The following is a 19,562-nucleotide window of genomic DNA, read 5'->3' on the forward strand; positions in this document are numbered from 1 at the left end:
AAAATCCAGACCCCAAACTTTTAATTGATAGAGTACATTAGCTAAACAAACTGATCTGTAGCAATTTAATCTAATTTCAATATAAATATGAACGCCTTTATCTCATTCTCAGGTGTACAATAAAGAGCTGGAGTGTGAGTATGGTAACTTTGAGGACTGGCTCCACACCTTCAACCTGTACAGAGGAAAGGCTGGAGATGATGATGACCACAATGTGGTTGATGATGACAGAATTGTGGGCAGATTCAAGGTAAGAACACACACATATATACATAAAGATATGTAAAGATCAGGTTTCAGAATTAGAGGATGATGAACATGTCATTTTGATATTTAAATCTGTCTCCTTGTGAACCAGGGATCCCTCTGTATGTATAAACTCCCACTGTCTGAGGAGATCACCAGGGAGTCGGGATTTGACCCGAACATGGGAATGTTCCAAAGCACACCTCACAATGACCCTATCAATGTTCTCATCAGGATTTATATCATTAGAGTAAGTGAATTCAACTCTGAATTCGCCTTTGGCTAAGCCACGCCCTAGAATGTAGATTGACCAATCACAGCGCAGCCAAGAACGAGCTCCCACAGCGGTCCGACACTTTCTCACAGCGCTCCATTGACTTTAACACCGGCGTCTCATATTTTTGGTCTCGGCAGGCTATTACCGTCGTAGTTTTATCAAAAATAAGGTTAACCGTTGTGCCTGGGGCATTTGTAACACAGATACGTGTTTCCCAGAGAGGTTGGAGGGGGGTGTCCGTTTTTTCCCTTCCCAAAACCGAAGTCAAATCCTGACAAGTGTCGTCTTTGGATTAAACTGTGTGGACGTCCTCAGTCAGCGAAACCCCTCAAGATCAACAACACACTTTTGTCTCTAAAATACATTTAGCTTTTAACCTTACTGTGAAGTTATACTAGTTACACAGTTTTATGCTGGTTTAGGTTATGATTTCGGTTCTCTACCCTAATTGTTGATACGCTAGCACACGCTGCTAATAAACACAACTTTATACTCGCGTAGTCCGTTTGCTTTGTAATAACGATTATAGAAGTGAATAGAGACCCAGCTCTGCATGAACAGTGTTGCTCCTGATATTGTGAGTCCCAGTCTCCGTCTCCATTAGGATATGCGGTGGTTCATGTTTTGACTGTGACCGTTATGCTTTTGCCTCTATTTGGACCTTGTTGTTGCTTGCGTTTCTCCGGTATGTCTTGAATATAGCCTTCGAACGCACACTGAGCCCCTTTTGCCTACTTCTATCCGACACTTTATTTGCTGCTTTATAAAAGTTTGATCAAAGTTCAGCAGGAAGAGCCGTCACAGCATAAGCCATGTTGATACCAAACCAGAGCCCAGATGAAGTTGACGGACGTAGCAACAGTAACTAAGGGGGGCGGGGCTTAGCCAAAGGTGAATTATACGTAGATGTAGGGCTGCACGATATTGAAGAAAAATGCGATATGCGATAACTCATTAAATAATGCGATATTCTATATGATAATGCGTAAAGTGTTAAAAAAAACGTAAAATTATATAACCTACATACGTGTTTCACATTCTTTTTGTGATAAGAAAACATCCCTACAGCTTCTGAAAGTGAACATCAGTGTTTTACTGTCGCATAAGAAGTGTTATTTTAACATCAGCGGGGTTCAGGGGTTCAGGAAGGCCTACGTTAGGTTCATTTAACAACCGAAACTGTATAATCAAATGTAAAAATAAAACACTGCTTATTTTTCACCGTATGAATTATATATATATATATATATTCTTATTAAAGCTACAAAAGTTATTCAGCCAAGAGCAGTGAGGGATTTTTTCGTCTTTTGTTCATGACCCCAGTTATTGCAAGCCGTTGCGATATGCATATCGCGATATATACATTTGCGGTATTTCGATATATTGTGCAGTGTCAGCTAAAGTAACAGGACTTTCTTCTCAGGCCACAGACCTGCATCCTGCAGATATAAATGGGAAAGCAGACCCTTACATAGTCATTCGATTGGGAAAGTCAGAGATCCGGGACAAGGAGAACTATATATCCAAGCAGCTGAATCCTGTATTTGGAAAGTGAGTATGCTATACTATTGTAAACCAACCGAACCAATGGTTTGAGGAGCTCAAGCTAGAACGTATTCATTTCTTGAAACCCTTTTCTCTCTCTTTCCCTTAAGGTCGTTTGACATAGAGGCCACATTCCCAATGGAGTCCATGCTGACTGTGGCAGTATATGACTGGGATTTAGTCGGAACTGATGACCTGATTGGTGAGACTAAGATTGATTTGGAGAACAGATACTACAGCAAACACAGACCCACGTGTGGCATCGCATCCAACTACTCTGTGTGAGTACTCTCTGCCCCTATTCTACTGGATTTAGGGGATTACGCATTGAGCAGGAAACACTCAAATCTTTATAAGTATTTTCATTTTGGGGTTGTTAATCGATAACTTTATTTTACATTATGTGACAATGAGTTTATCTAATTAATTGCATATCCATATCCAGCCTTTTAATTGCATATTAATAGGGGTGTAACGATACATGTGTTCGTATTGAACCGTTCGGTACGAGGCTTTCGGTTCGGTACGACCAAAATTTTGTTAGCAGTCGCGCAGACACCACAACATTCCCCAGCAAGCGGAACGAAACTGCGCTACTCATTATTTCGTGCTTCACGGACCGTTTATCAGTTTGGAGCAATGTCAGTGAGTGCAGCGTGAGCCGATCTTGATCAAGCGACACCGTTACTACACAGCGCTAAGAGATCCAGTAAAGAAAGCATTTGAATTCGCCACATCGCTGTGAGATCTAGTGAGAAGCATTCACATTTCTCAGTTATTAAGCGTAGATCTCTATTAGATCAAACAGCGCTGGCGTGGAAACCAGGAGAAACTTGTGCCGTGAATGAACTAGTTACAGGCTTTAAGTCCACAGATCTGCAACATTCACCGTGGATTTACTGTAGTAACACTCACTGTGACCGTGGGAGTCTGACAGGAATAGTAAAATGCTTTCAAGTACTTCACACATCTTTTTCCAGCTCTTCAAAACTCAAATATGATAGTAATATAATAATAATAATTATAAGTTTAATTTATATTGCACTTTACACGTGAACAAAGATGTCTCAAAGTGCTACAGTTGCACAGGTAAAAACACAGATCATAAAAACAGTCAAAAACAGCAAGAAACAAAATTATATTAAGAAAATGCAGTAATATCAAATAATCTTATTTTTAATGTGATGACCAAAACATTATTTGTTCATCCTTCAAAGATTACCCCGATGCACGGTCATGTTTATTTTTGCACACACGCACGCACGCACACACACACACACACACACACACACACACACACACACACACACACACACACACACACACACACACACACACACACACACACACACAGCCTTCTTCCTTCACTCCCATGGTAATCTGTCCCAAAAAAATCATCATAAAAAAAATAATATATATTTTTATTTTAGCGTACTGCCATGTCAACTACTTATGTTGAATGTGTGATACAGGCTCTCTCTCTATATATATATATTTAAAAAAAATTATAATATCAAATAATTGTTGTATAATGTACGTTTTATGTCTTTTACACTTTTTTGGGTTTGTTTTGTATGATGCGTGAGGTTTTGTTAATATCTGTATAACACCTATAAAACAAAAACAAACAAAAAAACAAGATTACCCCATTTATAAAACTAAAAGTTTCAAGATGTAGGAAAACTCACCCTTATTTAAAAAAATAAAAATAAAAATTAAATAAAAAATCAATGAAATTTCTCTGGCATTTCTTTCTTTTTACTGTATCGAAAACATACCGAACCGTGACACCACTGTGTCGTATCGAAACGAAACGTGAATTTTGTGAACCGTTACACCCCTACATATTAATTGTCATAAATATGACAAGAGAACATCCATACCTAGATTTTTTGGTCCCACTTTATATTAAGTGGCTTCAAGTACTATGTACTTGCATTGAAATTAATAATTTGATACAATGGACTTATTGTGTACATACATGTTTTTACATTGTACTTATATTTTTTAAATACCTGCATGTAATTACAGCTGTAATTAATTTATGTAATTACATTTGTAATTACACTGTTGACTCTTCCCTTACACCTTAACCCACCCTTAAACTTAACCATCCCACCACACCTGTCCCTAACCTTACCCGTATCACACCGCAATAGCAGAAAAAGTGTTTTACAATACAACATGAACACAATAAATACATTGTTCTTATTTTTCGATGAAAGTGCATATTACTTAAAGCCACTTAATATAAAGTGGGACCGATTTTTTTTTTTTTTTTTTTTTTTTTATCTGTCCAAGCCAAACGTAAAGTCTTTTAATGAACTGCCCTGAATTAATGTGTTAAACTAACATTCTTATATTTTTAACTGACAGTCATGGTTACAATGTATGGCGGGACCCTCAGAAACCAACTCAGATCCTTACTAAGTTGTGCAAAGAAGGCAAATTGGATGGACCCCACTATGGACCTGGCGGGAGGGTCAAAGTTGCAAACCGCGTCTTTCTTGGGTTTACAGAAATTGAGGATGAGAGTGGTGAGACATTTAAGAGCTTATACAGAGAATGTTTTTTTTCTCCTATTATTTCTAAAAAGATATCCATTTCATTTTTGGCTGGCAGGTCTGAAGAAGCAGACAGAAGAACACTTGGCTCTCACTGTTCTTAGGCATTGGGAGGAGATCCCTCGTGTTGGTTGCAAACTCATCCCTGAGCATGTGGAGACCAGGCCGCTCCTGAACCCGGACAAGCCAGGCATAGAGCAGGTATGCATGCGTGTGCGGCAAAATACAGCTCTTATTACCAAGGACATATTCTACCAAGTGGCCTTGCTGAATTTTCCATCATTGGTAACACATTCAGAGGATGAATAAACAGTTGCATCATTTTCAGCAGTTTATTTATGCTTGATAAATGAGGGAATGTAATAAAAAATGTTACGTCACTGAAAAAAAATGTTTAGGAAAAATAAAGCAAAATGGTGCCGTATCAAGTTTGTTGTATTCTAACTAACTGGTCAACTCCTCAAATGTTCATAATCTCACAGGGAAGGATTGAATTGTGGGTGGACATGTTTCCTATGGATATACCAGCGCCAGGACCAGCCATTGACATATCACCACGCAAACCAAAGAGGTAGAGGACTCTGTTCAGTCTCGCTTTACTCAGTTTTAAACACATTTTGAATCAGGATCAGTGAGACTTTTGCTGCTTTTCCTTTATTCATGCTCTTTTAATCTCAAATAGTTTAGTTGCGGTTATGGCTTTAATATTTCATATGTGCATAATGTTGCAATAATGTCTTAAAGGTTTTTTCCTTAACGTCTCTAGGTACATGGAACAAAATGTCATTTTGATATGTGCATCACTGATATTAGCCTTGAAGAAAATGAGACAAAGATGGGAAGCTTTAATAATCAGTCGTGCTTGAATCACTTTCTCACTCTTAGATCATTACACCCTTAAGCAGGGAACAGATTGCTTTGTTATCTGGACTGCCTGTGCAATTAATATTCTTTGGATGACTTAAAAGCTTTGGATGAAGAAGTAGCTGTGAATGGCGAATTACCAAACTACAGAATGTCTTTTTACTTCACTTTTTTTAAAAATTTTTTCACTATAATAGTTTTTAACTATGTTTGACTACAGAGATACTACTGTGATTCAGCTACAAAACAGATGACACGCTTTCTCACCTAGAGTTTGTAGATACAACACACTGTCATTGTTCTTTTTCCTCTCATACTTACTCTGCCAGCTTCACGCCTCTCATCTGCCTTTATTTTCTTCGTTAATCATCTAAAGAATGTGCCAATTTCTAACAAGGCCTGTACTGTGAAACTGTCCTACTTGAGTCTGAGATACTGCAAAAAGTCCAAATGTGCAGTTTATTGACATTTCTTAATGCACAGCATAATTAAAGGATTAGTTCACTTTAAAAAAAAACTTTTGCTGATAATTTACTCACCCCGATGTCATCCAAGATGTCCATGTCTTTCTTTCTTCAGTCGTAAAGAAATTAAGGTTTTTGATGAAAACATTTCTCCATATAATGGACGTCAATGGGCCCCAAACGGTTCAAGGTCCAGATGACAGTGTCAGCGCCGCTTCAACGGGGTTTAAACGACACCAGACGATGAATACGGGTCTTATCTAGCGAAACCATCGTCATTTAAAAAATAAATAAAAAAGTTTAAGTTTTATAAGCACAAGCGCTCGCCTTGCTCTGTTCTGTGATGCGCGTTCGTGACGTCACGTAATACGCAGTTACGTTGAAAAGGTCACGCTTGATGAGTCGGTGTTTACAGATGTGTGGAATGAGGACCATACACACATATTCAAATGTCTTTGTGTCAGTTTATCGTTTAAAATGCCCATCTCGTGTGTGTATCCTGGGTGTTGTAATATTAAAAAGCCTAAAAGAACATTTTCGTCAGGACAGAAATGTTTTACTTTTCATAGAAGCGTGACCTTTACAGCGTAACTGCGTATTACGTGACGTCACGAACGCGCATCACAGAACAGAGCAAGGCGAGCGTTTGTGCTTATAAAACTTCAACTTTTTTATTTATTTTTGAAATGACGATGGTTTCGCTAGATAAGACCGTATTCATCGTCTGGTGTCGTTTAAAGCCCGTTGAAGCGGCGCTGACACTGTCATCTGGACCTTCAATCGTTTGGGGCCAATGACGTCCATTATATGGAGAAATGTGTTCATCAAAAACCTTAATTTCTTTTCGACTGAAGAAAGAAAGACATGGACATCTTGGATGACATGGGGGTGAGTAAATTATCAGCAAAAGTTTTTTTTAAAGTGAACTAATCCTTTAAGTAGAAATAAATGTAAAGTGGATCCTGCTTTTATCTGGATAGGATTGAATTGTGAAAGTGAGTGCTACAGAATAGAGCCAGACCTGTGAGTTTGCTATAATGATGCCTAAAAAGCTATTTGCACATTCAATACCAATATCCAAGACTAAATATTAAAAAAGGAAACTCATTTCAGAGGAAGAGAAGACTATAACGTTTTGATTACGAAGACAATTTTGAATCAATTACAAGACCGGGAACATGCTTTAAGAAAGTAAAAAGGTCAATCACGTGTTTACCTTTTTACTTCGGTTATATTAAATTATAAACGAATATTTTTCATTTGAATCAAACCAGTCAAATCTTTAGGTTAAAAAACAATATTTACAGTGTGAGATGATGATCCCATTCTTTTCCTTCCCCTCCACTCGTCTCCCAGATATGAGCTCAGGGTGATAATATGGAATACTGACGAAGTAATTCTGGAAGATGATGATTACTTCACAGGGGAAAAGTCCAGTGACATATTTGTGAGGGGGTAGGTATGGGCAGGTGTGTGAAGAGTGTGTGGTTAATCTGTTACTTTTTGTTTGTTTCTGTTTCCTTTTGTTGTTTGTCTGTCTTGTTGCGTTTGATGTACTTTTGTCTATCCCCCTCCCCTGCCCCCCACGTCATTGCTGTGCTGTTATCTAGCTTTGAGCTTCGTGTTATTATTTGGAACACTGATGACGTAGTTCTAGAGGACGATGCTTTCATGACAGGAGAGAAGATGTCTGACATCTATGTCAGGGGGTAACGACGATACAACCGCATGGCTTGACCGCTCTCCCCACCGCCTGCAGAAATCTCTACCTGCCCCTTTCATTCACATCCAAAGAATAAATACCACCTTCCATGCAGATCCCAGTTAAACAGGACCATATCATTCAAAATTATGCGGATTTCTAGTTATAGCCTCTGATTTAATCTGACAATATTATTTACATTAATTCAATTGTCTTTTGAGTTAAATTCCCTTGATAATTCATATAAGAATGTTAATATAAAATGTATATTTACAGTTTTTTTTACAGACGCTAGGACACATTTCTCAATACTTAGGTCACTTTTTCAAAACTCTTCACACAGCGAGCACAACAGAAGTGTATGTGGGCTAAACTGTGGATCATTTATCATTGCTTTGGAACAAAATGCATTCAATGACTACATCTTTCAAATTACAGGAATTATTTTCTCACTTCGCCACAACTCTGTGTATCTACATGCTTACATACTGTTTTCAAAACTGTTAAACTTAAGTTCAAAACAATAACATAATACAGAACTGTATACGACAGCATTTTGCCACATTTCTACAGTAATATTGTAATGAATATTTTTAATCTAAAAATTAAATGGTATAAAAACAATTGGACCAACCACAGCTGATTCCTGTCTCTGTATCGGTGGATGGTGTGTTGACAAATGTTTGTACTTTACTCAGTGCAAAAAAAAGACATAAAGTATTGAAGCATCTGCATCATGTCTGATTCATTCTAGTCACATATATTGCAGTGAATTGTAAACAGTAGAGAGGTAGAAGAAAGAAAGCATGTACAGATGAAAACATTGTAATGCTCCTGTTGTTAGAGTTTTTTAGGTCATTGTTTTGTCGGTGATAAAGTGTGTTTGTTGGCTGTCAACCTTTGCTAGTGTTGTGGAAGAATGTGTTCATCTGAGACATGTATGAAGTGATCTGAGACATGTATGAAGTGATCTGAGACATGTATGAAGTGATCTGAGACATGTATGAAGTGATTTGAGACATGTATGAAGTGATCTGAGACATGTATGAAGTGATCTGAGACATGTATGAAGTGATCTGAGACATGTATGGAGTGATCTGAGACATGTATGAAGTGATCTGAGACATGTATGAAGTGATCTGAGACATGTATGAAGTGATTTGTGACATGTATGAAGTGATCTGAGACATGTATGAAGTGATCTGAGACATGTATGAAGTGATTTGAGACACGTATGAAGTGATCTGAGACATGTATGAAGTGATTTGAGACATGTATGAAGTGATCTGAGACATGTATGAAGTGATTTGAGACATGTATGAAGTGATCTGAGACATGTATGAAGTGATCTGAGACATGTATGAAGTGATCTGAGACATGTATGAAGTGATTTGAGACATGTATGAAGTGATTTGAGACATGTATGAAGTGATCTGAGACATGTATGAAGTGATCTGAGACATGTATGAAGTGATCTGAGACATGTATGAAGTGATTTGAGACATGTATGAAGTGATTTAAGACATGTATGAAGTGATCTGAGACATGTATGAAGTGATCTGAGACATGTATGAAGTGATCTGAGACATGTATGAAGTGATTTGAGACATGTATGAAGTGTATGAAGTGATCTGAGACATGTATGAAGTGATCTGAGACATGTATGATGAAGTGATCTGAGACATGTATGAAGTGATTTGAGACATGTATGAAGTGATTTGAGACATGTATGAAGTGATCTGAGACATGTATGAAGTGATCTGAGACATGTATGAAGTGATCTGAGACATGTATGAAGTGACCTGAGACATGTATGAAGTGATCTGAGACATGTATGAAGTGATCTGAGACATGTATGAAGTGATTTGAGACATGTATGAAGTGATTTGAGACATGTATGAAGTGATCTGAGACATGTATGAAGTGATCTGAGACATGTATGAAGTGATCTGAGACATGTATGAAGTGATCTGAGACATGTATGAAGTGATTTGAGACATGTATGAAGTGATCTGAGACATGTATGAAGTGATCTGAGACATGTATGAAGTGATTTGAGACATGTATGAACTGATTTGAGACATGTATGAAGTGATTTGAGACATGTATGAAGTGATTTGAGACATGTATGAAGTGATTTGAGACATGTATGAAGTGATCTGAGACATGTATGAAGTGATCTGAGACATGTATGAAGTGATTTGAGACATGTATGAAGTGATTAAGTGATCTGAGACATGTATGAAGTGATTTGAGACATGTATGAAGTGATCTGAGACATGTATGAAGTGATTTGAGACATGTATTAAGTGATTTGAGACATGTATGAAGTGATTTGAGACATGTATGAAGTGATTTGAGACATGTATGAAGTGATTTGGTAGTTTTAGTGCATTTTGAATGTGAAATGAACTGCTGTGCCGAGCTAAAAGTTGGTTAGGAGAACTGTGTGAAGAGTTTTGAAAAAGTGACCTAAGTATTGAGAAATGTGTCCTATAGCGACTGTTAAAAATTGTAATATAAAATTTAATAACTGGTATGGTCTTGGTTTATAGAGCCATTTTTGTATAGTATGTCTTGGGGACTGAGATGTCTTTCACAGTATCAATTACTGCATGAAAGCATAAGATATGTCTGTTTGCATGCCAATCTGACATGTGGCATTTGCATACCAACATTTTGCTTAAGGACTGGATCTATCTATTTTGTAAAGTTACGCATACAATTATGCATGTATATCTGATTCATAGTTGGCTACTAATGGTTCAAAGAAATACATAATACAGACAGTAGCTCTATATAATGTAATGCTGTTGGGACAGACTACAAAGCTCTGCAGATGCAAGCCTCACTCAAGTGCAGATAATTGACTAGATGTCAGGTCAAGCATCTATTTTTCTGTTCTATTTAAAGAGAGTGTATTTATTTTGTAATTACATGCACTCTCTTTCAAATTATATTATCAAAGAGTATAACTCTGAGTCATGCATTGATGATCTACAGTACACAGTCTTTGCATTTTATAATAAAATATGGTAACATTTTAGTTTAGGATCCGATTCCCACTATTAACTAGTTGCTTATTAGCATGCATATTACTAGGATATTGGCTGTTTATTAGTACTTGTGAAGTGTATATTAATGCCTTATTCTGCATGATCATATTCTACATCCCTTATTTCTACCAAATACCTGAATTTAACAACTACCTCACTAACTATTAATAAGCAAGCAGTTAAAGTCATAGTAATAGATAGTTAATAGTGAGAATTGGACCCTAATATAAAGTGTAACCTAAAATATTATAATTCAATAAAATGTTTAATAACATCTTACTGCAATGACCACGGGGTAGAACTTTTATTTTGTTCAGTTTCCTGATGCAGTATGGAGCATCAACTTGATATGTATAAATGCTATCATATGCATGTTGTCTATTCAGTATTTTTGTCTATACATTTCACACGTTTGCAAATATAAATGCACTTTTAAAGGACACCTCTTTGTTCAGAACATTTGTGCATGTTTTGTCATGTGACATACAATAAGTCATTGATGACCATACTGTATGTATACCATGCTTGGATATTGTTTTGCATAAATATTAAAATATTATTATTGTGCCACTTCTAACAATTGAAAATCATCTCCCTGCTCAGTTGGCTGAAAGGACAGCAGGAGGATAAACAGGACACAGACGTGCATTATCACTCTCTAACTGGGGAGGGAAACTTCAACTGGCGCTTTGTCTACCCCTTTGACTATCTCATGGCTGAGGAGAAGATAGTCATCTCCAAGAAGGAATCCATGTTTTCCTGGGATGAGACAGAGTACAAGATTCCTGCTCGACTCACCCTTCAAGTATGGGATGCTGATCACTTCTCTGCAGATGACTTCCTGGGTATGCTCACAAAACATAAATATTGTTAGATATTTATGACTTATTTGCATGTATAGCAAAATAATTTGGGGTTTGAAGAGTAATTTGATTATTGTCGTTAATGTGCTCAATTAAAAGTCCATGAGCCCTATCTTGCACCCAGCGCAATTGACTTTGTACACCGACGCATGTATCATTCCTATTTTGCACCCGCGCACAGCGGACTCTTCCCTCCACAGACGCACGTCGGCGGTTCAGTGAAAAGAGGAGTGTGTTCCGGCACAAACGTTCCCTGGTGATATTCTGCAGTTTCAGAAAACAATTCCTCCACTGACCAGGAGAAACCGAGTCTAAAGACAGCGGCGCCGCGCGTTAGTCATATGCTATTTTAAGAGCGCGTGATTGGCCATTATGTAGCGTGTGAACAACACACACACTTTGATTCTCTAATCTAAACAGACGCAGCAGTTTTCATTTTAGCAAATCATACATTATTACAAGGAAACATATTAACACACGAGGGAAATCATTGTTGTGTCCGTGAAGATGGGAAAAAATAGGCATATATCTAGATTACACATTTACCCAAATTATTATACGGCTGTTTAACCGAAGCTAATGTGTGTGGTTTCTCCATCATCCTCATACAATGTCACTTCTCTGTGTTTTACGGCCCTGACGAGAACGTCGGTCTCCTCGGCTGTGAACCGCTCCTGGCATGCGCCGGCAAACCCGCCGTTATAATAGCAATCCGCCGTGGAACAAGCGCGCCGGCTCTTAAAGGGAATGTGAGAGGACGCTCTGATTGGTTTATTTCACGTTACGCCCAAACCACACCTATGAGTAATAAAGCGACTTCAGACCAACACATTTTAGATTTGCGTCGGGCGCAAGAGTCGTTTATCCCGCCGGTATAATAGCAACAGCGCCGGGATCCGCCCACAGAGTTACTTGCGTCTCGCGTTTGATACTTGCGTTTCAGATCGTTATAATAGGGCCCCAAGTGTTTCATTAAAATTTTTTATTTTTTATGTTGCCTGTGATTTATTTCCACAGGTGCGATTGAGTTGGACTTAAATAAGTTTCCCCGTGGGGCAAAAACAGCCAAGCAGTGCTCTCTCAACATGGTTCTCAAAGAACACGAGCTGCCAACCATTTCCATCTTCAAACAGAAGAGAGTGAAGGGCTGGTGGCCGTTTGTGGCCCGAGATGAGAATGATGAATTTGAGCTCACGGTGAGTTAATACAATGCAATTATCCAAAGGTTATTTTACTACTGCTTGATAATTAGCCAGCATGTAGTGTATTTGGAATGATTGCTAAGGTTTCCTAATTCAGGGGTTTTCAAAGTGGGGGCCGCAGCAAGTAAGAAAAAAAGAAAAAAAAGTATATTATGAGAATTGTTATGAAAAAGCATTATAATAATTTGTTGCATAGCGTAGCCAATCTAAACATTATACTTTTAATGCTAATCTTTTAGAGATAGGCGACCGGCCAATCAGTCTGACATGCCGATTTTAATGCCGGTCAAATGCACTCGGGCGCTGCATAATTAACATCGCACAACATCAGCATCACACGTGCACACGGACCACACATGTAGGAAACCTCGTGAATTACGGCCGTTTTACACCGCAAGCGCAAGCAACGCGTGAGCAACGCGTGAGCAACGCGTGAGCAGCGCGTATTTTTTTCAGCGTGCATGTTAATCAGTGAGTGCATTCACACCGCGAGTAGGAGCGTCGTGTGAGCAGCAGTGAAGCGGGGGTCAATTAAAGGACAAGTTCGGTATTTTACACTTAAAGCCCTGTTTACAGATCGTATCTGATGAAATAGAACGGTTAAGATTAAAATTTTAACACATGCTCCTGTCCCGAGAATTTTAGTTTTATTTAGCGTTTGTGGACCTATTTTGCCAAACGCGTCACACCCAGATTCTTCCGTTGAGAGCTTGAATAATAGACACCAGTTGGTGGCGATAATGCACCTTTGCCGATTGCAAGCAAACCGCTGGCATTTCATTTAATACACAGAAGAAGCAGAAGAAGAAGCGGCGGAGGAATACCGTACCTCACACAGCACATTCAATACAATCAATGGAGTTGGACAAACACTACGATAAAACCTGTTGGAAAGCATCTTTTTCAGCGTTTTTTTTTTGGGACCGTATCAGTGAACACCCCTGACCACTCGGTGAGTTTCACGTCTTTGTAAACGAAAGTTGAATGTGTTTTAGGAAGGAATCTGCCAGTGCACATAGACAACCATTGTGGGGGGGGGGGGGGGGGGGGAAGCTAAATAAAACTAAAATTCTCGGGACAGGAGCATGTGTCCAAATTTTAATCTTAACCGTTATATTTCATCAGATACGATCTGTAAACAGGGCTTTAAGTGTAAAATACCGAACTTGACCTTTAAAGTGAAAGCACACTTTTTATGGACAAAATAGTTTGGGTAAAAGTATATGGTGTTTTATAAAATAAATATTTGTGTGTGCTGTAAAGTGGTCAGAAAATTTAAATCGGAATCGGCAGGTCAAACTAAATGAAAAATCGGAATCGGCCTAGAAAATGTAATCAGTGCATCTGTATAATATTTCTGATTGGCTGGTATCAAACACCATCACATAATCTGATGTCCACAGATGTTTTATTTATTTATTTCTACATTTGCCGTATTATTGTCGATGGGTTCAATAACACATCCTGCAAAAGGGGGGCCTTTTCATGGAAAAGTTTGGGAACCCCTGTCCTAATTAACATTCCAACCATGTCATGCTTACAGGGAAAAGTGGAGGCAGAGCTCCATCTAATGACGGCTGAGGAGGCAGAGAAAAGTCCAGTCGGCCTTGGACGGAATGAACCGGAGCCACTTGAGAAACCAAAGTAAGATATAAAGCAGCTCATTTACACACATTTGCTTCCGCTCACATGTTGCCTAGCACATCTGAGAAACGATGCAGTTTCAGATTATGAATACAAAGATATACTCTAGTGTAGACTGCTATGAAGTCCAGTGAAGAATGCCCATCTGACCCTTCCTAACACTCCCACTCTCCTCTTTCACATCCTTCCTTCCTCCTGTGACTGCCCTTTCCCTCGCCTACCCTTTCCCGCTCGTTTCCTTCATTTCAACCCCCATTCCTGTTTTGGAAAAAGTCGTCCAGACACCAGTCTAATGTGGTTCATGAACCCTCTGAAGTCCGTACGATACTTCATTTGGCACAACTACCGCTGGCTGATCCTGAAGGCTCTGGCCCTGCTGCTCTTCCTCCTCCTCGTTGGGCTCTTCCTCTACTCTATTCCTGGATACCTGGTCAAGAAACTCCTAGGGGCGTGAGAGGGGAAGATCACTGGTAGCCCACTCTTACTGCCTGTGTTTTCTCTGCTTTGTCTCTCTCTGAGCAAACCTTTAAGCTCAAACTGTGCAATGTGTCCATTCACAGTGTATTTCTCTCTTTTTGTTACTCGTGCCATTTTTAAGGCCTAAACATGGACCTGAGGGATTATGGGTGATTAAGTGTTTTCCATTTTGTCATCCTATCTCTTAATACCGCATAGCTGCATGCTGTGTGGTACCTCAAGTCTTTTTGGTGGTCATTTTTCCTCTGGTTGTCTGGTTTTGGCAATGACTTGCATTATTTATTATGGATTTTATGATATTTATACTTGACTGTTTGCTACTGTGCTTTTTCTGAACTTACCTTTTGTTGCCCGATGTGTCATTTTACTGCTCTGAGCTCAACCCACTGCAAAGTTACAGTATCATTCTCACACACACACACACACACACACACACACACACACACACACACACACACACACACACACACACACACACACACACACACACACACACACACACACACACACACACACACACACACACACACACACACACACACACACACACACGGTAGACCTAGGCCAGGGGTAGGCAACGTCAGTCCTGGAGAGCAATGGATGATCAACCCTAATCAAACACACCTGAACAAGCTAATCAATGTCTTCAGGATTACTTAGGCCCCATTTACACGTACGGTTAAACTAAACAAAATAACAAAATGGTTATTTTGAAAAACTGAGACATTTCCCTTCGTTTGTGCCCTTCGTTTACACGCAATCGGAGAATTCGCCTCTAAAACTGATTCTTTCTAAAAACTCCGGCCAGAGTGGAGATTTTGGAAAACTTTGTTTGCACGTCTGCATGTAAACTGAGAAAGACTGAGTTTTAGGCAGCCGGCGTCACAGTATGAGACTATTTTCAGGATTCTGATTGGCTAACGTATATATATGTCTAGACGACATATATACGGGTTCGTGTAAAGAACACTTTTCTGAAAACTGACAGGTGTGCACGATGTTATTTCTGAAAACAGAGAGGGGTGATATGTCCGTTTATGAAAAAAGCCGCCCACGTGTAAACGTAGCCTAAGGCTAGGCAGTCTTTTTCAGGGTTGGAGCTAAATTCTGCAGGACCGACGTTCCCTACCCCTGACTTAGGCGAATGTTTTTACCAGCTCTGTGGAATAGTTTACCCAAAAATTAAGATTGTGCCATCATTTACTCGCCCTCTTTTCGTTCCAAACCTGTGTGACTTCTTCTTTTTTCTGTGAAACACAAATGTGTTGTTTGGACAAATTATTTACACATTATTTTAGATATGTTTTACTTAAGTCCAGATGATATCAAATATGACATGAAATTATAATTTTTGCTTATAATTTTCCACTCTTGCCTGTTTAATGGTTAATTGTATGAACAAAAAAAAAACATTCTTTGAAATATCATCTTTTGTGCTCAGCGAAAGAAAGTCATAAAGGTTTTGAATGGCATTCAAGTCGGCATGAAATGGAAGTTGCAATAGTCTTTTCTTTCCTATTGTGATGTATATCCGAGTGTATATTCTCCTGCAAGAAAAAAATGTTGGGCGGTACTTGATTTTGTCCATCAGGAATTGATGTAATCATTGTGGCTTGCTATCGCTGCGATCTCATGTCATCAGAGTCATCAGAGAAGAGATGTCATTGCAAGTGGAAGTTATATATATATATATATATATATATATATATATATATATATATATATATATATATATATATATATATATATATATATAACTGCAATATTCAATATTCATGTTCATTATGACGTTAACAAACTTTCCTCCAAGTCATTGCTTAAATGGGTAACACTTTACAATAAGGTTCATTAGTTAATGTATTAACTAACATGAACTAACCATGAGCAATACATTTGTTACTGTATTTGTTCATCTTTGTTAATGTTAGTTAATAGAAATACAGCTGTTCATTGTTAGTTCATGTTAGTTCACAGTGCATGAACTAATGTGCACACGATTTTAATAAAGTATTAGTAAGTTTTGAAATTAACATTAACAAAGATTATTAAATGCTGTATACGTGCATTATTAGTTCATGTTAACTAACGAACCTTATTGTAAAGCGTTACCCTTAAATGGTTAATATGCCTTTAAGAGATTTTACAACTTTTCAGTCATGTTACCAATCATCTTACTAACCACTAACATTTGTATTACTTCTCTTCCTCCATCATCCCTGATTTCACCTTTTCAACTCACCACCTCTTACCTGCAACCACATCCAATCACAGCCGGCCTGACACCACCTTCCTGTGGTTCTTGAGCCCTCTGAAGGCCATCCGGTACCTGATATGCAACCGCTACAAGTGGCTCATCATCAAGATCATCGTGGCTCTGCTGCTGCTGATCATGGTGGGCCTGTTTCTCTACAGCATGCCAGGCTACCTGGTCAAGAAGCTGCTTGGGGCCTGAAGAGGGGTCAGAAAGGTTCATTTGAGAGATTCTGACCTCTCAAGTGTCCCTTTTTATAATATTTGGTTTCAATTTAAAGCACTTATTTTATTTGTAAACAATATCTCAAGAGTTTACCATCTCTCATAGTTGCACTCTAAGCGTAACGTATCAAATATCTTTTTTTCGGTATCAATTTGCATGTCTTACCTGGAAAAGATCAATTATCTTATTTATCTTTCTATTTGTACATTTCAAGAATAATTAGTCATAGAGAGAAAGCAGCACTGTTTATTTTTGGTACGAAATTAAACTGGACTAGTGTTTATGGTATCCGTTCATATGAATGCATTGCTTCAAATTCTTGGATTTTGTAGTTATGGTCTAGATGTGTATGTATCGCTGCTAAAAGCACAATAAGCATGCAACTTTGTCTTAAGAAAGATGACTTGATCATCAGTGGCTGCAGTCTGAAAAAATATATTATGATTGGGTTGCAGGCCTCATATACACTGTTATTTGATTAAACTTTGCCTTGATGTTTGCACTTTCAGTCCATGACACAAACCTTCTGCACTCCAGTAAGATACAGTAATGTTGTTTATTCTTTAGAGAAACAGATTGGGGAATGATGTTTAATTTGACATTTCAAGTTTAAATAAAACAATAGAATGCTCTTTCCTATACTTGTTCCTACTGTTGATTTTGCTTGCAGTGTACTTGTTTGCTTGCTACTGTATGTTGCTCTATTTAATGAATGGCATTGGACCATGCACTTGTTTGCACTGATTTTAGCTTGTTTATATAAAAAGAGTGTATTTTTAATTCTTGTTCACAAGTGTGCAATATGGATTGATTTATTTATTTTTGTCAGTATGGAGACAATAAAATGAACTCATTGAGATAAAAACTGAACATGTTTCTTGTTTCCATAGTGTGGGTATGCATGCATGTGTGTGAGATAGTTTAAAACCCTGTTCTCTTTCACACAGTCGTCCAACTACTAGCCTGTCGTGGCTGTTGAGTCCAATACGGGTGACCTGCATAATGGGTTGGCGGCAGTATAAGTTGGCCACAGTGGTGACTCTGCTCAGCATAACCGGGCTGATCTTTTTGGGCCTTCTGTTCTTTTCTCTGCCTTCAGCTTTCACCCAGAAGATTTTCAACATCTCAGGATAAGCTGCACAATATCAGCACGATATGCACACAACAAATGATTGAAATCAATGGCATCACTTAAAAGCACTGATTAATAGCATTTAAATACATTTATTTACAAATGCATGGCATAATATATATTTTTTTGTATGTATGGATATGTATAAAGGCTTTTTATGGGTGTTTTTTTTTTTTTTTCATTATGAGCCTTTTGCCGCTGTGGACTCTTAAAAACTTTAATATAGTTAATTTGTCTAATTACAATGTTATAATTACAGTGTCTATGCATGCAGATATCTAAAATGTTGTCATTTTAGTGTAATTTCTGAAAGTCATGAACATTTCCACGGTCCACCACATAACATTCTGTGGTTAAAGTGATTGTAATGACATTTTAATGGAATACAATGGTTGACTTTGCTAATTTCATATAGCTGACTCGGCTCATTTCATAGCTGACATTTTGTGTATTATAAATATAATTTGTGTATATTTTACACAAAGCTTGATTGGAAATGTCGTACAAAATAGGGACATTCAGCTCAATCAATACTAACCCAATGGTTTATTTACTTCAGATTCAGATGGCTTATATCGTCATGGGTTTAAATATGTAAAGAAAACGTTGAAATTTGCTAGTTTTAATATTAAAAGTGCCCTTAGTTGAAAAACACCCATTTTTATTCTCTTATTTTGTGTTAAGATGTTTCTTAAAGTAACTTAATACCTATTATGTTAACTTCATAATATTATGGCTGAAATTAAAATCATTATTTGAAATCAATTATTGTGTCTTCTTTGTATATATTTTTTTATTAAATACGAATTCAAGTATAAGCATTATAAATACCAGAAGTATTTGTCTTTATCTTACATTAAAATGGGTCAAGGGGGTGTAATGGAAGAAGATAAAATAGCAACGTTTTGTCATTATATATTACTTGATGTGTTAAAAAAAAAAATCATAGATCCTTAACTTTTTGTATATTTCATTGAATAATTTTGTCACCTCATAGCCACCGTACCTCCCCCGAGATGCAGAAATACACGTCGAGCTCCTATTGGCTAA

At 37.9% G+C, this 19,562-nt stretch overlaps 1 protein-coding gene across 2 annotated transcripts in view; it reads left to right on the forward strand.

The window, feature by feature from the left end:
• LOC307012749 (otoferlin) overlaps nucleotides 1-18,240 on the forward strand; it is a gene marked incomplete at its 3' end in the record, with an annotated part of 47,755 nt that extends 29,515 nt beyond the window's left edge. The window contains exons 31-42 of one of the 2 annotated variants that reach the window (XM_079639761.1): nucleotides 113-250; nucleotides 359-496; nucleotides 1,947-2,074; nucleotides 2,179-2,349; nucleotides 4,445-4,605; nucleotides 4,691-4,833; nucleotides 5,115-5,203; nucleotides 7,317-7,415; nucleotides 11,322-11,563; nucleotides 12,599-12,777; nucleotides 14,327-14,427; nucleotides 17,176-18,240. In XM_079639761.1, the coding sequence (XP_079495887.1) occupies nucleotides 113-250; nucleotides 359-496; nucleotides 1,947-2,074; nucleotides 2,179-2,349; nucleotides 4,445-4,605; nucleotides 4,691-4,833; nucleotides 5,115-5,203; nucleotides 7,317-7,415; nucleotides 11,322-11,563; nucleotides 12,599-12,777; nucleotides 14,327-14,427; nucleotides 17,176-17,356 (1,770 nt within the window). Of the gene's footprint in view, nucleotides 1-112; nucleotides 251-358; nucleotides 497-1,946; nucleotides 2,075-2,178; nucleotides 2,350-4,444; nucleotides 4,606-4,690; nucleotides 4,834-5,114; nucleotides 5,204-7,316; nucleotides 7,416-11,321; nucleotides 11,564-12,598; nucleotides 12,778-14,326; nucleotides 14,428-14,700; nucleotides 14,882-17,175 lie in introns of those variants that run through there. The other variant, XM_079639762.1, reaches the window with a different exon arrangement.
• Nucleotides 18,241-19,562: the final 1,322 nt, after the last annotated feature.

The sequence above is a fragment of the Phoxinus phoxinus genome, assembly GCF_949152265.1.
Source record: "Phoxinus phoxinus genome assembly, chromosome: 16".
NCBI lineage: Eukaryota > Metazoa > Chordata > Actinopteri > Cypriniformes > Leuciscidae > Phoxinus > Phoxinus phoxinus.